Raw genomic sequence first — 18517 nt, forward strand, 5'->3', positions numbered from 1 at the left:
ACCCCCGACTCCCCCTCCCCGGCAACCCTTGGGCGTAACCAACCAATCCCAAGGAGGCATGCTTTGCCGGCCGGTCAGCGCCCACTACAAGCCCCAGCATGCACCGCGCGGTGCAGGCACATGCAATCTGCATCTCTCGTGGGAACTCTGAGCCAATCGCACGTTAGTTATAAAAGGCAGGGAACACGCAGCCAATCGGTGCATAGTATAGAACAGGCGTAGGTGTGAGGTTTTGAGGGCGCGCCGGCCGGAGGCGCGAAGCCGTTGTGGTGTGAGAATGATGGCGGCCGGGCCTGGAGCGCCGCGCGGGGGCGGGCCAGTCAGCGTCGTGCTGTGGCTAGGGATCCTTGGGGCTGTGCTGGGGACTGCCCAGGCTGCGGTGTATTTCCGGGAGCAGTTTCTGGACGGAGGTTGTGGGAAAAGGGAGGGAGGGTGTGATGAGGTGGTTGTCAGTAAGGGCAGTGTGCGTGGTCTGAGGGGAGGGAGGGAGTGAGCGAGCCCCTCCCTGTGCCCCACATAACTCTCCTCCTGTGCCCCACATAACTCTCCTCCTGTGCCCCACATAACTCTCCTCCTGTGCTCTCGGTACCGGCCCGGTGGGGCAGGCGGTTGGCGGAAGCGCTGGGTGAGCTCTGAGTCCAGGCCAGACCTCGGGACGTTTCAGCTCTCTGCTGGGAAGTTCTACGGGGATCCTGTGAGAGACAGAGGTGCGTGGGGGCACTGGAAGGCGGTGTGGGAGCCCTCAGGAGTGGGGTGGATAGCCTGTATGGAACCACCACATGTGGGGAGCGGAAAGGTCTTTTTTCTTTGAAAATGGTGGAAAATATAAATTTGAATGTTATCTTAATGTCTTTACAGGTCTACAAACAAGTGAAAACTCCAAGTTTTATGCGATCTCCTCACGATTTAAGCCATTTAGTAACAAAGGGAAGACTCTGGTCATTCAGTATACTGTGAAACATGAGCAGAAGATAGATTGTGGTGGGGGATATGTAAAGATTTTTTCCTCGGACTTGGATCAGAAGAACCTGAGTGGAGCTTCCCCATACTACATCATGTTTGGTGAGTGTAGTTACTTCTCTATCAGTACAACGTTGCCACTGCTGTTGTGCAGCTCCTGAAGAATGTTTGTGGGTATGATTAAAAACATACAGGAGAAAGTTGTTTTAATAAGAATATTGTGGCTGTAAGCAGTTATCTCTTCTATACTTGAGATGTCTGAAAATATGTATTAATGGAATACGTGTTACCCAAAAATTCTCAGCTGATTTGAAGGGCATTCAAATATTTCACACCTTTACCTGGAACAATGTAGCATAGGCTGTTATCTGCCCGTAAGTGTATTTGTATGTGACTTAGTGAAATCTGTTTGTATCTCAAGGTTTGTCATTAGGTATCTAATGTGATTAAATCATTATTACATAATCCTTCCATTTATGCCATAGATAGCAACCTGCATTTTTCTGCAACGAAATTAAGGATATAAAGCATGTGATCTCTTTGTAGGGCCAGATATTTGTGGATCTGAGACAAAGAAGGTCCATGTTATTTTAAATTACAAGAATAAACTTCACCCAATCAAGAAACCAATCAGATGTAAGGTAAACGCAGATTTCAAAGGTAAACTTTAGGATAACCAGTCAGAGGGATATTAAGAAGAAAAAACAATGCTGTTGCAAGCATATATTGTGACTCTGATGCAAGGCAGCTCCTATAGGCTGTGCTTTTAAAATATTTTATTTGCCTTATTTAAAACCCAGGTTGATGGATATACACATCTGTATACTTTAATCATAAGGCCAGATCAGACTTATGAAGTAAAGATTGATAACGAAGTGGCAGCTTTGGGCAACTTAGAGGATGATTTGGATTTCTTGCCACCAAGGAAAATTAATGATCCAGCAGTGAAGAAACCCAGTGATTGGGATGATCGAGCCCACATTGATGATCCAAATGACATCAAACCTGAGGTAACTCAGCAATTTGAATCTGTAGTTATTTTGCATTATTGGATTATTTCATTCCTGCTGAACTCATTTTATAGATTGAATTATGCACTAGTTTTGATTTCTTTAATCTTCCTGTGTCTTTAAAGGATTGGGATGAACCTGAGTATATTATGGATACTAGTGATGAGAAACCAGAAGACTGGGATCATGCTGTGCATGGAGAGTGGAGTTATCCTATGGTCAAGAATCCTCTGTACAAAGTATAAATAACCTGGTAGTTCTATCTGAAGCACTTCAATTCCTCTTTGTCCAACTGCATTGTGAATATGTGATTTGTCCTAGGGAGTGTGGAAACCAAGACAGATTGATAACCCAAACTATAGAGGTGTTTGGCCTCATCCTCAGATTGACAATCCGCATTACTCACCAGACTACAATATCTACAGCTATGAAAACATTGGTGCCATTGGACTAGATATCTGGCAGGTGAGTTGCTTTTACTGCAGATAGTGGGGAACAAAGGACTCTGTTTTCTCTGGGCATATGGCAATTTGTGTATCCTTTTAATATAAGTGTTATCTGTTTACCTGCACAACCTGGTCTGGGGAGCCTGCTTTGCAGGGGATTGGACTAGGTGATCTCTAGAGGTCCCTCCAGCCCCTACAATTCTGCAATTCTGTTTTTTATTTGGGGGGGGGAATCTCTGGAGATGACCTGTGTTTTTTAACTTGTTTTTATTTAAATACATGTACAAAATGACAAAGTTTCTAAGATGTGTTGGTACGTAACCCTCTGCAGATAAGTGAGGGAGGGGTCCAAACTAATCACTGTAAGTGTTGCGAAGTGTAATTTGCTCCCCCTGACTTGAGGCTTCAAGCAGCTCAGGTGCTCCTGAGTAGCTGAGATTAACGGGACAAAATCTGCCCTCTGGAGGCCGCTCTGAGAAATTCCTCTTCCTCAGCTTTCCTGACCAGCCAGCAATCAGACTTGACACTTCTAAGAGCAGTAAAGAATCTGAAGTTAAAACACGTTGTTTTGATTATTGAAAATAGCTTTCCAAATATAGGAGTTTCTTCATCAAATTCTGTAAAAGCCTATGGAGTTCTTAACATGTTCACTGTGTATTGAATACGATACAAACACATTGAAAGACTGAGAGGAGAACGGTAAAGAAAAATAGAGGCATCCTGTTATTTTTTTTTCCTCCTCCCTCGAAGGTGAGAGCTGGCACAATTTTTGACAATTTCTTGATAACGGATGATGAGGACTATGCAGAAGACTTTGGAGATGAAACGTGGGGAGAAACAAAGGTAATGTGTGAAATTCTTATCAGTCTCAGTTCTTTGTTGCCACGTTAAGAGTTGTGTGTAATCTGCGCGATGTTCTATTGGTGCACAAAAATGAAATCTTAACTTTAGGATCCTGAAAAGGAAATGAACATAAGGCAGGCTGAAGAGGAGCAGCAAAGAGAAAGGGTCGCGGAAGAAGAATACTTTGAGCAGTGGCTTAAGAAAAAACAAGGGGGAAAAAGAGAATCTCAAAAAGATAGAACAAAGAAGAGCCCTATCGGGAAAGAGGAGCTTTAATTGTTTGAAAGATGCTCACATCACTCTGTGAGGACTTTGATGTTTTGTTGGAGTCTGCACTGTGAAGCTGTATCGACAGGACGTTTTTAATGGTCATTTTAAATTTGTGAACGCTTTCAGTTACTTTTCAGAAAAATACCACCATGTAGTAATTATTTTAACTACTAGAAGGGTAACTTTTATTAAATATATTTTAGCTGTGTTAAGATAACCATTTTGTTTCGATGTTTTGAAACTCTTACACTTTGTTGTGATTTAATATTAAATGTAAATTCATGGTAACTTTTGAGGAGATATCAAAATAAGCTTTGTTTCATTAAAGGCTTCTATGTGAAGCATTTTCAAACTGAAGAGAATAAGCGTTGCTAAGCCTCTGTAGTAATTACATCTTTTATATGTAGTTTTTCCCTTCCCCTCTTCTATGTAATGCTATAAATTTGGTATAAATGGGCCAGACTTTGAGCCCATTGCTTTTCATTTACCTCTCAACTACTGCCTAAGCAAAGCTCTGTGCAGTAAGGAAGTAAGGAAGGGGAGGAGTGGTGCAGGCCTTGCCTCAGCTGCTGTGCTGTGGCCAAACTGAGGTCAAATTCCTTCACTGATCTGAATCCTCTGTCCTTTAAGACAAGTTCAATGGCCCTTTAGGGTGAAGAACTTTGACAGCTACTGGAAAACAGTAGGGTGAGTCATCCTTTACCTTTTTGCTAAACAAATTCCTCTTAATGTGGATTTTGTATGACCTTGCTTTGTTCAGGCTGCTGTCTGATACCTGTGCAGTCCAGCAGGGAGCTGTTAGTGTTGCTGTACTCCATGCTGAATGTTAATCAGAGCCCTGAGGCAGCTTAATGGGGTGAATGAAGTTTGTTTTTGATGAGACTTTGTGTAACAAAGTAAAAAACGAACTTGGATGCAGCTGCTGCAGCTCAGTGTTCGAGTAGGGCCTCGCCTCGGTTACCTGGCACACTGCTCCCCAGCGTGGCTCTCCGTTCCGCAGCCCTACTGTGCCCGTGCCGTAGGCAGCTCATCACCATCAGCTCCGCGTGAGGCGGCTGCAGCAGAGCCGCGGCCGGGACAACGGCGACTACCGCGGCACGGCTCCTCGGGGCGGGGACGGCTGCCGGCGCCCGATAAGCTACGGCCGCTTTGTCCGCGCTTTGAGGCGGCGCCCGGCCCGGCGCAGCTCAGCCCGGCCCGGCGCAGCCCCCGCCCCCTGACCCGGCCCCGCACTGCCTCCCGCCGCCGCTCGCCCCGCCCTCTCCCGCCTCGGCCGCTGCCCGAATCAGCGGGAGGAAGATGGCGGCGCTCATCCCCCTCGGCCAGCAGGTAACCGGCCCGGCCCACCCGCCGGGGTTCGGCTGAGGCGAGCCGAGGGGCTCCGAGGCCCGGCGGCTGAGCGCGGCTCGGGGAAGGGAGCGCGGGCCCGGCCCGCTGCGGGTCCTCCTGCCGCGGGAGGTGCATCCGGGGCCGGGTCGGCGCTGGGGCACAGGCCCGGCGTTTGCCCGCGGCCGGGGGAGCGGAGGGACGCGGCGGGGAGCGGCTCCTGGGCGGGGCGCGGGCGGCGGCCGCTGCGGGGGCGCGGAGGGCTCCGTCCTGCAGGCCGCGCTGCGGCGGCGCCGGGAGGTCGCGCAGCTCCGGGTGCTGTGGGGGCCTCCCGCCGCGGGGCCGGGCTGCGGGACGGGGATCGCGCTCCGCTTCGCTCCGTCCGCCGGCGGTGGTCGCATCAGCCGGCGCTCCCGGCTCTTAACGCGCCTTCTTCGGCTGCTGGGATGTCCTGAGCGTATTGAACGTCTGGAGTGCGCGAGCAGCGTCAGCGTGGGCGCGGGTCCGCGGGGGAAGGACTCGGGCTGAGGGACGGGGCGTTCCCTCAGCTGCGGGGCCCGGGGCCTGCACGGCATGGGGCGGTGCTGCTGCTGTCACGGAGTTCTGTGGGTTAATTTCCCCAGATAATTTAAGGCTGAGCAGCGTGATCGCCATTTGTTGTGTACGTGAAGATGCTCAGTTTACTTATTTTCTCCAAATGAAAGCAGAAGCCCCATGAACAAAACAAAATCTGTGTCGTTCGTAACAGCCGCTGCTGCTAATTCGTGTTACTCAAACATATCCGTTTCATTGTAGTTGTGAACTTTCATAGGAACGTGGAACATCCCGAGCTGGAAGGGACCCCTGAGGGTCACCGAGTCCAACTCCTGGCACCATACAGGAGTGCCGTTTGTGGCACGGAGAGCTTACCTTTTTATGAAGCTACATTACGTTTGGGTATCACGAATTTGCCGTGTTCCTTATAAAGAGAGCACTGCTTTTTCTTAGCTTTCTGAGTAGCAGGAAGGCTCCTGATTAACATCTTGTCGTTAAATGGACGTTCAGAAAAGTCTGACACATCCATGAGTGTGCAAACTGTTGACAGAAGTTTTCCAGTGAAGCAAAGCGTTGCAAAACATCTACATAAAATAATCTCTGGATTTGAAAGAGTTTGTTGTTGAATGTGGGTAAAAACGCAGCAAGTGTTTCTTCTACTACAGACCATGCAGATTCTGATGGTATCAGTCGTATTTTCTGCTGTATAACACAGTGCATTGTCTTGAGGAAAAAAAGAGCCCTTGTGAATATATTCTGTGAATACATCTGCTATGCTGGCGTTATTTTACAATTCATTCGTTGGAAGCACTGTAGTTTTCAAGAGAAATGCTTCTCTCTGTGTTGAACTGCCAGGAGTACCCTGGCTGTGCTGAGGGCAGCAAACAGAATTGTGCTGGAAATGAATAAACTTCCTTTGTTAATGGCCTCAATTTCATGATTACTGCAGAGATACCCACTTGTTATAATAAATGCCTGGAATGGTATCAAAAGGAATAGGAGGGATTATACAGCCGTTGTGTTGAAATGCATTTACTCAGATATAAGAATGTTGATGGCAACATATTAGGAGCCACGAGCAACATGTGCAGCTGAGACACGTGAAAGCATTTAGCTCTATTTGTTTTAATACATGAATTTAATTATAGTGTTCTTCCTGCTCTGTGACGTCCTGTTTTTAGGCACAGTGCTTAACAAGTCTCAGCTGTCCTTGGTTAAGATGGCTGTGCACGAAGTTTGAGAGCCAGCACATAAAATCACTTCTTGGTGTTAAATAACAATGGAAACCGGTTTTGTTTTACCTTTGATAGCTTTATTATCTTGAGTATTTGGTCACCTTATCTCTAGTCTTTCACTCTGCTGGGCGTGTTTGACTTACAACCTTTGAAAGTCATGGAGAGTTGCATTAGAGATGCTGGAGCAGTTCTGGTGGTTTGGTCGTTGTGTCCTCTGAGGCAGCTTAGGGTACTCAGCAGGTAGAGTCAGGGCAAAGGTGATCTTTCTGGGGCAGCAGTTGTTGTCTTTTGGCTTTCATCCTTGTGGGACGGTTGGTTTTTCCCTTTCAAAGTACCTGTTCTCAGCCACCGTGTGATGTGATGTGATGAGAACAGCCAGAAGTTGTGAAGCAGGAGGGCACAAAGCAAAGCGTTCACCTGATGCAATGTCCTTTGTGGCCCTGATGTGACCTCAGCAAAGAGGACTGCTAGGAACTGGTTTAGTATTAGTTTACTAATACTGCTAAACTAATTAGTTTGGTAATTGTTCTGATGGCAGCAGCTTACTGCGGCCTTTTTCTCAGATCTGTGTTAAGGGACGTGGAGATGTGAGCGTGTACTGCATAGTGTGATGGGTAGATATGCAGCTATGCTATTTTTGTCACTTGAGCCCATTTTGTCTGGTCTGCTTCATCACAAAGATGCAGTCATTTAGGTAAATTGGTCAGAAAGGCTTAATCTTTGTAAAACTGTGCAAGTAGAGAGCAGAGCGATGAAGTGCTTCCAGCAGCACTTGGGTGAATTCACAGCGCTGTGGGTGAAACCTCTCAGCATTAAGCACATCACCCTGGATTCCTGCCTCCTCTGTCAGGTAAGTCAGCTGTATGTCATGGCTGACAGTATCAGGTGAAGATGGGAAGAATGTCTGGTGATAGGGTGAGATCATTCCATGCTGCTGCTGGAGTGGTTTGCTCTATCTGGGATGAATCCAGTCTGTGTGTTCTGTTCTCTAGGATGCTTGCCAAAGCAGTTGGAGGAGTTTGTAGCTGGCTGTGGCTGCTCTGGGCTCTCCAGTGGTGGGAGGTGTCCGATTGGGTGTAGTTAGCTAAAGCATACCATGTTTTGTTCAGAGTTGGACAGACTATTTCCTATTTCCTCATCTTTGAATGATGCATTTCCTACTCTGTACTGGAGCACAACGCTTATCCATGCTGTTCGTTTAGCTAGCGAAAGGATGAGTCAGGCTTACGAGTTATGGTCACAGCTTTCTTCTGAAACTCTTGTCCTGCTTCTGGAAGAGCAAGGGCATCTGGTGGTGTGCAGAATGCATTGGCTTATTTCACTGATGGGTTTAAGTGGAGAACATTTAAGATGTTTAAGAAAGTTCTGAAAATTGTATTGAGCCTGGTAGAACAATCAGCATTCAAAGAGCTCAGTGTTCACTTCTAATGAATAAGGGTTAGTTATTTTGGATAGTACCTTAAATTAAGATTTGCTCTGTTTATTTGAAATGTATAGGAGGATTCTCCATGTAATATGAAGTTTCCTCCTCCTGATTGGTCTTCATTTTCTTTTGTCCTATTTCTCTCTCCCTTCTTGGTGCTGTGGGATCCAGAAGCCTGCTTGGGTGACCAGGAGGAAGGTGGAGGTTGGGAGGTGACAGTGAATGAAGGAATCCTTTGTTGGGTGTCTGAGTAATGTCCTGCAGGTGGAGAGCAATTGTCCCGAGTGCACTTGGGGACGTTTCAACATCCCTGCATCTCAGTCATTAACTTTTTTATTGGGTTGTTTTGTTGTTTGCCTTTTAAGGCCTTTGGCTGCCATAAGGGGTGACTTGTTTGATACAGTGGTTGGATTGTAGTATTTTTGCTGTTGGTAGCAATGCTGGAGAACAGTGTGGAGGTGTAACTGAACAGCTAGGACTTGTCTCTGTTGTAGGAGGCAAATGAGGAGATATGTTTGGGGCTTCTCCTCTTTAGGCATTTCGGTTCTCATTTCCTTGGAACCTCAGCGAGAGGAGCCTGCCTGTTCAGTACACCAAGAACACACCGTTTGTGTTTGCTGCTTTTGTGTAATGCAGTGGTAACACCAAGCTGAAATCTTCGAACAGCATTGCCAGGGAATTATGACATTTGTTAATAAACCCCAGTGTTCATTTTTTTTCTTAACTCTTTAAAAAATAAATATTTTTTGATAAAAATACTGCACAAGGTAGTGTGTGCTTTTTATTTTTCTTGTTGTCACTAAATGTAGGCTATCCTTGATTGCAGTTCATTATTTTCTTATCATCCCTCTTGTTTTTCAGTTTTCTGCTGGGATTCCATTGTACGAAACTTATTACAAACAGGTAAGTTTTTAAGGAGATTGAAGCACAATTTCCTTCTCCTCTTTCCCATGCTAAACTTCTATAAATTCTTTCCACTGAGTGGTAACCATATGAGTTGTTACAGAAGCATGAATCAGACATTTCATTTCTTGTCTCCACCTTCATGGCATCCTTCAGCTGAATCCAAACTTCTGTCTTTCAGGTAGATCCAACATACACGGGGAGAGTTGGGGCAAATGAAGCTGCACTGTTTCTTAAGAAGTCTGGGCTGTCTGATATTATCCTTGGAAAGGTAAGTTGGAGGAATGAGACAATTTTTGCAGTAATTATCTGTGCATTTGTTTCACTGCAGCTAAGACTGGGCAGAAGGGGTTAGTGAAAGCGGGTGAGATGGAGTGTGAATCAGATCCTTTGACCTGCAGGTTAACTACAGGCTGTTAAGAGCTTCAGGGTCTTGTTCTGGGCTTTGTAGGGATCTGTGAGGAAAACTTGTCTGTAGTGTAACATTTTTGTTGTTAACTTGAGAATTAAATAGAACTATATTTCATAACTTGGCAATTGCAATGAACAGTTTGAAAAGGCGTATAGTACTAATTGTTGAGCTGAGTTAAATTTTCTGTTAAAGTTTCAATGGCTTTTATTTTGTATCTCCACAGATATGGGATTTGGCTGATCCAGAAGGTAAAGGGTACTTGGATAAACAGGTAAGTAAAATGTACCCATTAACCTCTTACATTACCTTTCACAGTGGAGCCTTGACTCCAGGAAACCCTGATATCCATAGTGGTTACCCTTAGCTTTTTTTTTCCCCCTCTAAATTTTCATTTACAAGATGACTTTTTTTTTTGGTGCTGCTCATATTCAAGTGTGTTACTCAGTGAGGCTGCTGGAGAAGTTAGTTCTTATTTCTGCTCCTCTTGTTTTCTAAATAATCAGTGTGTGTGATACATAGACACGCAGTCATTGAGAGTAATAAATACCAACTATAATTTTAGGATCTATTTTAGAAATATTCCTCGCACTGAAAAAGATAACTAGCATTATTTGAATGACTTGGAATAACACGTGCTCTAGATATGTGTAGATATGGAGCGTTGTTGGTTTGTTTTCTGAATGTTATTAATTCTTAAGAAAAAATGTTAGAAATAGTTATGAGACAGCCCTTAAAAACCAGCTCTGAAGTTTTTTACTCCTAGTTCCATGTCACTGCAAAGTCTTTTCTGAATCCTCTATGAAAGCAGTGAGGTATTGCTGCAGTGCAGTTCCTGCATGGGGCCGTATGTCTGTTGTTTCCATGCTTTACTTGGGGTCATGTGTACACTGTTGGTAAAAACCCTGAGTGGATTATTGGAGTGGGTGAGTTAAACTGGTTGCTTATTTTAATAGAAAGCACTATTGTTTTAGGGTTTCTATGTTGCATTGCGCCTTGTAGCATGCGCGCAGAACGGCCATGAGGTTAACCTGAGCAGCCTGAACTTGACTGTGCCACCTCCTAAATTTGTAAGTACCTGAATGTTTGCATATATTGCATGAGAAGTAAAGCTTCAGTTGAAATAGTTTTATAAATAATCTGTTTTATAAACGCCATGGTTTTGAGACTTCTGGTTGCTCTCTAACTGTTTCACAGTCACATCTGCCACTGTCCTGTCTTCCTGTGTAACGTGTTTGAGCCTCATCCTGGACTGCAAAGTCAGTGCAAGTTTAACTGCAGTCAGCACGTTCAGTGCTTTTAAGCTGATGTGGCTAAAACCTACATTTATGGGGGAGGAGAGAGATGATTCTTGAACAATGGATAGTAGTGGGCATGACTACAGCTTTGCCTCTTTGTGTGTGTATGTGTGTGTATAAATAAAAATAAACTTTCATTTTAGCATGACACTAGCAGTCCCTTGCTGATCACACCGCCTTCAACAGAAACTCACTGGGCTGTTAGGGTAAGTGTAAAAGACTGCACATTCCATTCATTCTTTAAATGTTTTCCTTGTCTCCAGTACTCCCAGTGAGAGAATTCTGTATCAAATGTATTTCCTGTTTCAAAAGTCCTTACTGATGGCAGACTTGTGCATAGGAAAGAATATTGAACTTTGATCTTATAGTTGAATTAAGTATTAAACAAGCCTGTAAAGATCCCGGGTGTGATGTTTTTAAGACACAGTGAATTTTAATCTTCTGCCTGGATTTCTTCCAGAATCCCAATAGTAGGCACTTTGATGCTTGTATAAGGGACCCCACTGAGAACAGTGAAGCATTTCAGCAAATTCATAGTGAAGAATTAATTTAAAGCTTGAGTTCATGTAGTATTTGGTGATAATCCACAATATATGTCATTGGAATAAAGTAGCTTCTGATACGTGTGTTGGAATATTTCTGTTTACTTGCTTTGCAGTTGCAAATGTTTTCCAAAATGACTTCTTATGTGATCTTTTACTCAGAAGTTGTACTGTTAAGTGGGAAGCTGATCTTTTGGAACAAATAGTTTGTAGTTGGTTTAAAATCTTGTCATGGGTGTTGTAATCAGAATTTGTTGTCCTTTCAGAACACTGTAGAAACGTATTTTACACATTGCATGCTAAAATCTCATAGATACCACAACCTTAGCCTTGAAACTAAGCTCCTAAATCAGGGCGACACTTGCAAGAAAGCTTGGAAATTTAGAATGAATGCTTTACTGTCCAGTCTTAATTTCTTGCAAGATCTCATTTACAACACTCACGCAGGCACACTTTTTTACTTATTCAGGCTATTTCTTACCAACTAGGTGGAAGAAAAAGCAAAGTTTGATGGTATTTTTGAAAGCCTTTTGCCAGTAAATGGTTTACTTTCAGGAGACAAAGTAAAACCAGTTCTGATGAATTCAAAGCTACCTCTTGATATCCTAGGAAGGGTAAGTATGCTGTTTAGATTTAGCTATTCTCTATTTAGCTTCTCTTACTTGCAGTGTTTAATATTAAAGTGTAATTTATCAACATAAATGAGCTTTTAGCTGGATTTTATATCAAGTGCATGCTACAAAGTAAGAATGTTAAGTAGTGTCTGAAGTCATCCACTTAAAAATAAGAGTAATAATAGTAATTTGGGTCCCAGAGTAGATTGGTTCCATTATCTCCCTGTTCATTTTAAGAGGTAGAAGTTTTGACTGTGGTTGTATTAAAAACAAACAAATGGAAAAAAACCACCAACAAATCCCTTTCTCCTAATAGCTTTTATAACATTGTATTCCACTGCTTTGTCACTTCTCCAAATGCAAGTTGTTAGCCATGCCATTAAATCTGTCTACTGTTTGTACAAGAGAGCACTTTACAACATTCTAGTTTATTGTAGCTGTGAAATGGCCAAGTACTTTTTTTCACATGTATTTATAAATAGTTCTGAGTTTAGTGCGTTCGTTTTGTATTGGCAAAAGCAACAAAAGCAACAAACCTTAAAGTGTTTTTCAACTTCTGTTCAAAGTGTGTTCCTTAGTGTTCTTTCTGCATGTTGATATGACTGAGAATTTATACATGGTATGTAAGAGCTGTGTCTGCATTATCATATACTTTAATGTCTTCAGGAAGAGCTCAATATATTGTCTATAAAATCGGAGTATGTTTTGTTTTAATTCCGCACTTGAATATTGTGAAGCCATCTTGGAAGTCTTCATATTTGATCATGTTACTTTAATGATAGAAATGCAAGAAGCTTACTTGTGTTCTAGAGGAGTTTGTACATGGGATAGGAGAGTGGCTAAATGGGCAGGGGACATAAATCAAGTGTCCTAAATTTGTATGGACGCACAGTGAAAAAGCCAGGAGTATCAGATTTTGAGCCTCAGTCTAGCAGTCTGGGCACTCTGTTGGTATAAATGGTTGGACAGTATCCAGCAATGGCCAGGTGTTAGAACACTCAGCATTTTGCATCTTTCTATGTAAGTAATTGCCTGTGCTTGACATAATAATGAAATAAAGTTGACAGATGCTTAAATTCTCTTGCAGAAAACTTTGAGGGCTGGACATGTTTTTTGACTGAAACAGAAAATGGATGTTTTGAAGTGAAATGCAGCTTAGAAATATTGACTTTTCTAAAATGTCTTAACTTTCTTACGAAGCAAACTGGGACGATACGTTAGCATACACCATCTGGAGAATCACAAAAACATCCCTGGGTGTTTGTAGTTAGTTTGAATCTTTAATTGCAACACAGGAAGATGAAAAACAGATCTCTCTTATGTGCTGGATTTATTAGAGCCAGTGTTTCCACAAAATACTTGATTCACGTTGCCAGAAAACTCTAAACCAGTCTGTTTCACAAGGGAATGTTCAGCTAGATCTAATATAATGCTGTTTTCACCAGAATCTGTTAGAAACTGTTAGAGGGTATGCTTAATATGGTGACAGCTAACATTAGAGGCACAGAATGTAACTTGTTTTTATCATAAATCCTGTAGGTCTGGGATCTCAGTGATATTGATAAAGATGGTCACTTGGACAAAGATGAATTTGCTGTGGTAGGTTGCTTTATATTTTCAATTCATAGTGTATCTGCTAGAGCAAATCACTCGGCTGTATCTTGAGCGTTGCAGCTTTTCTCTGCTGCATTCTGTTTTATGATCTAAATCACGTGCAGTTGTGGTCTTTCTCAAAACCTTTCAAACTCTTGTCTGTGTCATCAAGATTAACATTTTTATAATAACATTCAAAATCGTGTTCTTCTCTGGCTTGTCCCTCTCTCTAATCTTACTGTCTCTGTTTTACTAAAATATAAACTACTGATACTGGAAAATCTCATGGCATTTTTTTTTAAATTGTTAACATTATATCTGACCTCTTTGCCTTTGCAGGCAATGCATTTGGTTTATAGAGCTCTCGAGAAAGAGCCAGTTCCTTCACTGTTACCTCCTTCTCTCATACCACCTTCTAAAAGAAAGAAGACGCCTGTCTTTCCTGGTGCAGTTCCTGTTCTCCCTGCGAGTCCTCCACCAAAAGACAGCCTGCGTTCTACCCCATCTCATGGTAGTGTAAACAGCCTGAACAGCACGGGGAGTTTGTCTCCCAAGCACAGCATCAAACAAGCACAGGTGTGATTTTTTTTTTTCCCTTCCATATCAGTAAACTGAAGGGGGAGGGGGAGAGAGGGAGAATTGCTTCCTTGTGTAAGCATTCTTAAAATATGGGATTTTTTTGAATGGAGAAAATGAACAGAGAATGGAAGAAGAGCATGTGAATTTTAGTCACGTGAACATGAGGTGTAGCAAATCATAATGGAGAATTTTCACTTTCCGTAGAAAGGTTTTCTTTAATTAAAAAAATAAAAATAATTAATCTGCCCTCTAAAATTCCTGTGTGGAGGTAGTTGGGTCTCTATTTCCAAAGAATTAGCATTTTTTCAGCTGATGAATAGCTGTTTATTAGTATTTATTAATTCAGTATTCAGCAGAAACATTCGTGGGAAGAGGGAAATGTTTACAAATCAGATTAGTTTGTGCAAGATATGTTCAGCACACTCAGTGCTGAAGGAACGCTCTGTGCACTGTCCTCACTGCCTTTTGACTCCTTCAGTCTTCTTACTGAGATATAAAACTTCTTTGTTTACAGCCATCTGTGAATTGGGTCGTACCCATGTCTGAGAAAGTGCGATATGATGACATTTTCCTAAAAACAGACACAGATATGGATGGTTTTGTGAGTGGCCAAGAAGTAAAGGACATTTTTATGCATTCAGGTCTGTCTCAGAATCTCCTAGCACATATATGGTAAGAATTCTCTAGTAGCTGTATCTTTGCATCTCACTGTTCTGGGAAGGCAGTTTATCCATGCAGAATTTGTAATCTTAACGCTAAAACAGATTTTTTTTTAAAAAGCCATCAGCCTCATTTGTTTATTTTACTGCAGAGTTATGACGTGGCCTATATGAAAAATCAAGAGAGAAATAAATTCTTACTTGGCTCTCCTGGGAAAGGGGTGTAGATCAGACTGAACTGTGATCATTTTTTGAAATTCCAGTGTTCTAAAGCTTTTTGTCAGCATAATGCTCTTCTATTCAGTCCAGTATGTTTAATAAAAACTACTCAGTCTATGGAGCTTTTTCACTGGAATAAGCAAGCTCTGATGGGGCTGAATCAAAAGAAAATTGCGTGTATATTTTTATTTCAGACTTTTTGGTAAAGAAGAGTAGTTTTCTTGTTTGTAAGTATGGTCTATTTTTTACCAGGGCTTTGGCAGATACAAGACAGATAGGAAAGCTAAGCAAAGATCAGTTTGCACTAGCAATGTATCTCATTCAACAGAAGGTCAGTAAAGGGATTGATCCTCCACAAGTGTTGTCCCCAGATATGATCCCTCCCACAGAGAGGAATACGCCCATACAGGTAAGTAATGGATTATTTGTAGATACACAGAGCTTATGTGCCTTGATTGAAGTGGTCCATGAGTATTAATTTTGTAATGTTTATGTTTTGCAATATGATGGTAAAGAATGGCTTTTTTTCTCATCTTAGCGATGTTTCCTTTTGCATTTCAAAATAGACAAATTTGTGACAACACAGGACAGTAATGCAGTAATACATTTCATTAATAACTGAGAAAAGCTGAAATAGAAAAATGCTCCTTTGTCATAAAGAAGTATTTAAAAAAAAAATCCTTAGGAAGTGATGAAAGACTTTCAGTAGTCCATCTCTGGCTGTGGCCAGGACCAAATTCCTCCCATCAAAATGTGAAATTCTGTTAATGGGAATCTGGAGGGCAGTGAGGCTCTAGCTTCTGGAGGTTGGTGGTTGACTTATCCCTTGTACCTTGGCAGTCTATAGTCTCGTTTCCATCACTGTTAATAACATATTGTTGGTCATGAAAGCATCTGATCTTGCACTGAATATTATTTTGCTCCTTTTCTTAAGAGCATGTCACTGTGTTTCTGAAACTTCCATGAGGGAACACTTGTATCATGTCTATACATTCACCTTTTCTGTAGCTTAAGTAGCATTTTCCTTTACTTTTCCTAACCAGCTTTTGAGTCTCTAAATATATTTCTGTTGTTGCTATTTCTCTAGTCCTTTTAAGTTTTTCCTGTATCCTTTTTCTATAGACTCTGTCAGGTTACTTGACTCCTGTAGGAACTGAAATCTCAGCACTAACAGAAATGCGTCGTGTGAGTAATTGTAACACTGCAAAATTGTTTGTGCACCCTACTTAGAACTCAGAGTTTTTTCTGTACCTTCTCCTCTCTCTTTGCACTTGTATTCTTTGATTCTTGCTCTTTGCATGATGAAAATTTTGTGATAGTGTGAAGTTACCAAGGTTGGTTGTTGGCAAAATATCACTTCAACAACTTGAAACTAATTGGTCTGTCAAGAGCTTCTTTGACAGGCAGCTCAGTGTTGGCCCATTTCCTACTCATCTGCTAATTGTCTGAAGCTGTGGGCAATAAATATACATTGTGCCTTGTGTCTTCCCTAACCTACACCTGAAAGGCTGTAGAAATGACCCACACCGCAGCTCTCAATAAATAAGGTGTAATTTCAGAAACTATCAGTTTGGGCAGGATTCAAGAGCACTGAAATATCATTAATTTCTCTTGAGTTCCCTGGAAGCTTTGCTATAGACTGTTGCACAGGTGCACTTTTAGTTTCTGAATTTAAATTCTACCATTGCCTGCAATTTATTCATTGACATTGTGCATGTTCTGTAACTGCTGTGTACTTCAGCTGTCCCATCTGTTACATGAGCATAGGGAAAATTCTCCTGTCTCTCAGGGAGAATTGCATGGCACTCAGAGGTTGTTGTGTAATATTTTTGACTTCTCATATCAAGAGAATTGTGTACCACCTTTGTCTTCAGCCTTTGTAAAGGAAGATTTGTCACAGCTGTGTTCTAATAGGTTGTTTTGTTCCTAACAGGATAGTTCAAGTTCTGTTGGATCAGGAGAATTTACAGGGGTGAAGGAACTGGATGACATTAGTCAAGAAATTGCACAGCTGCAGAGGTAATACTTGTTGAGCCATTAACTGTAAATCTGGAAGAAAACCAATTAAGTTTATAGTACCGATATGTCAGTTACAATTATTTTCTTTTAATCAGTTTGTTACTGTTTGTCACTGAAGTTGGTAATGACTCTCCCAGTCATTCCATCCAATTAGCCAGTTTTGTAAAGCCAGCCTGGAGTCTTCCAGGTGGCTGCAGAAGGTTGATATTAGATCGTATTTTTTGAAAGAATAATTGAAACGTACCATTACTTCCTCAAAGAAGATATCAGAATGAGGGCTGGCATTTTCGTTTGTTTGCTGTTCCCAGAATGATATGTAGTTGGTTCTTGTATGTACGTTGTATTATTGAACTAATCATGAAAACATTTGCTTGTTTATCTTACAGAGAGAAGTATTCTCTGGAGCAGGACATTAGGGAAAAGGAAGACTCAATTAGACAGAAAACGAATGAAGTTCAGGTAAAAACTCCTCTGCTTACAATCACTGATTTTTGTAGTCTAAAATAATATAGTGAAGAGCTTTCTTTCTTGTCTTTCCTTATGTTGTTTCTGGACAAGTCTCCTTGTATAGGATTTTCTCTAACTTACAGAAAGGTCTATAGTTTCCTTTTCTTCATCAGAAATGTTTGATTCTGATGCTGGTTGATACAAGTAGATAATGATGCGTGAATGGTTTGAAGTGTCTTAATTAGTGTTTGACTGATGCTGTAATTTAGGAAATCGCTGTTCAAAGAGTATTGTTTTTCATAGGAAGGTAACTCAATTGCATGTGTTCTGCATCGCAGTTCCTTTCTTTCTTGTGGGCACTGATTTGTACTGTATCTGCAAATTCCTGCTGAAAGAAAGTCTGTGCACACAGGAAATAATCTGTATGACACAGAAAATCCTGTGGAGTGTGCCAGACTGTTTCTCTGTGATGGTCGTTCCCATAAGGCGTGAGCTAAATGTAAGTTACAAACTGTGATTTTCTTCAGGAACTGCAAAATGATTTAGATAGGGAGACAAGTAACTTGCAAGAACTTGAGGCTCAGAAACAAGATGCCCAGGACCGCCTGGATGAAATGGACCAACAGAAAGCCAAACTGAAGGATATGCTGAATGATGTAAGGCAGAAATGCCAGGAGGAAACACAGGTGGTGAGTGTATGTTTATCCTTGAGGACCTCAAGTATGTTGTGTCTTTTGTTGAAGGAAGTTACGTTCATTTCACAAATTAGCTTTTTCTGTGTGTAATTTTTCAACCATAAATAGCAATTTCCACACAAATACAGAGATCCAGAAAGGATTTTATTAACTTACACAAGTTTTGTAACAGTTATAAATATGGCATTCCACCAGATGATCTACAGAAGTCCCTCCCTATGAAAATTGTTATTGTTCTTTGAATATATGAAATATTCAGCCCATTAGAAGAGTTAGAAGCATTATTCCTGGCCCATCAGACAGTCTGTGGACAGCAGTGCGTATTTTTATCACTGTGAACCTCACATCAGTATTTTGAGTTAAAGGCAGGTTTTCAGGGTGGTACAGTTATCAGAAACTTGGTGTATAATGCCATGCAAGAAAGTGTATAAGGAGAGTCTTATGCAGCTGTATAAATTTAACTCTACCACAGTTAAAAAATCAGCTTTGTAAT

The 18517-nt window shown here is 41.9% G+C and overlaps 2 protein-coding genes across 15 annotated transcripts in view; both read left to right on the forward strand.

Annotated features, from left to right (window-relative positions):
* Positions 1-88: 88 nt before the first annotated feature.
* CALR3 (calreticulin 3) lies at positions 89-3886 on the forward strand. 4 transcript variants are annotated; one of them, XM_040653564.2, is made up of 9 exons: positions 89-162; positions 606-707; positions 859-1062; positions 1507-1601; positions 1761-1970; positions 2096-2209; positions 2292-2435; positions 3167-3259; positions 3368-3886. In XM_040653564.2, exons 1-9 carry the CDS (start codon positions 99-101, stop codon positions 3533-3535), a joined length of 1194 nt encoding a protein of 397 aa, XP_040509498.1. In that variant the 5' UTR covers positions 89-98; the 3' UTR covers positions 3536-3886. The 4 variants fall into 4 exon arrangements, with proteins under 4 accessions (XP_040509498.1, XP_046760551.1, NP_001335474.2 ...); NM_001348545.2 differs by lacking the exon at positions 89-162 and adding an exon at positions 235-410; XM_046904595.1 differs by lacking the exon at positions 606-707.
* Positions 3887-4761: 875 nt separating this feature from the next.
* Positions 4762-18517, forward strand: part of EPS15L1 (epidermal growth factor receptor pathway substrate 15 like 1) — a 36963-nt gene continuing 23207 nt past the window's right edge. For 3 of the 11 annotated variants that reach the window (XM_040653801.2, XM_040653807.2, XM_040653802.2), the window contains exons 1-15: positions 4762-7474; positions 8909-8950; positions 9132-9221; positions 9586-9633; positions 10334-10429; positions 10801-10863; positions 11688-11813; positions 13353-13412; positions 13746-13982; positions 14500-14657; positions 15116-15272; positions 15986-16048; positions 16797-16882; positions 17269-17341; positions 17857-18018. In XM_040653801.2, the coding sequence (XP_040509735.1) occupies positions 7376-7474; positions 8909-8950; positions 9132-9221; positions 9586-9633; positions 10334-10429; positions 10801-10863; positions 11688-11813; positions 13353-13412; positions 13746-13982; positions 14500-14657; positions 15116-15272; positions 15986-16048; positions 16797-16882; positions 17269-17341; positions 17857-18018 (1560 nt within the window). In that variant the 5' untranslated portion in view covers positions 4762-7375. Of the gene's footprint in view, positions 7475-8908; positions 8951-9131; positions 9222-9585; positions 9634-10333; positions 10430-10800; positions 10864-11668; positions 11814-13352; positions 13413-13745; positions 13983-14499; positions 14658-15115; positions 15273-15985; positions 16049-16796; positions 16883-17268; positions 17342-17856; positions 18019-18517 lie in introns of those variants that run through there. The other 8 variants (XM_025144413.3, XM_040653806.2, XM_040653803.2 and 5 more) reach the window with 5 other exon arrangements.

The sequence above is a fragment of the Gallus gallus genome, chromosome 28 (genome assembly GCF_016699485.2).
Source record: "Gallus gallus isolate bGalGal1 chromosome 28, bGalGal1.mat.broiler.GRCg7b, whole genome shotgun sequence".
Taxonomy (NCBI): Eukaryota; Metazoa; Chordata; class Aves; order Galliformes; family Phasianidae; genus Gallus; species Gallus gallus.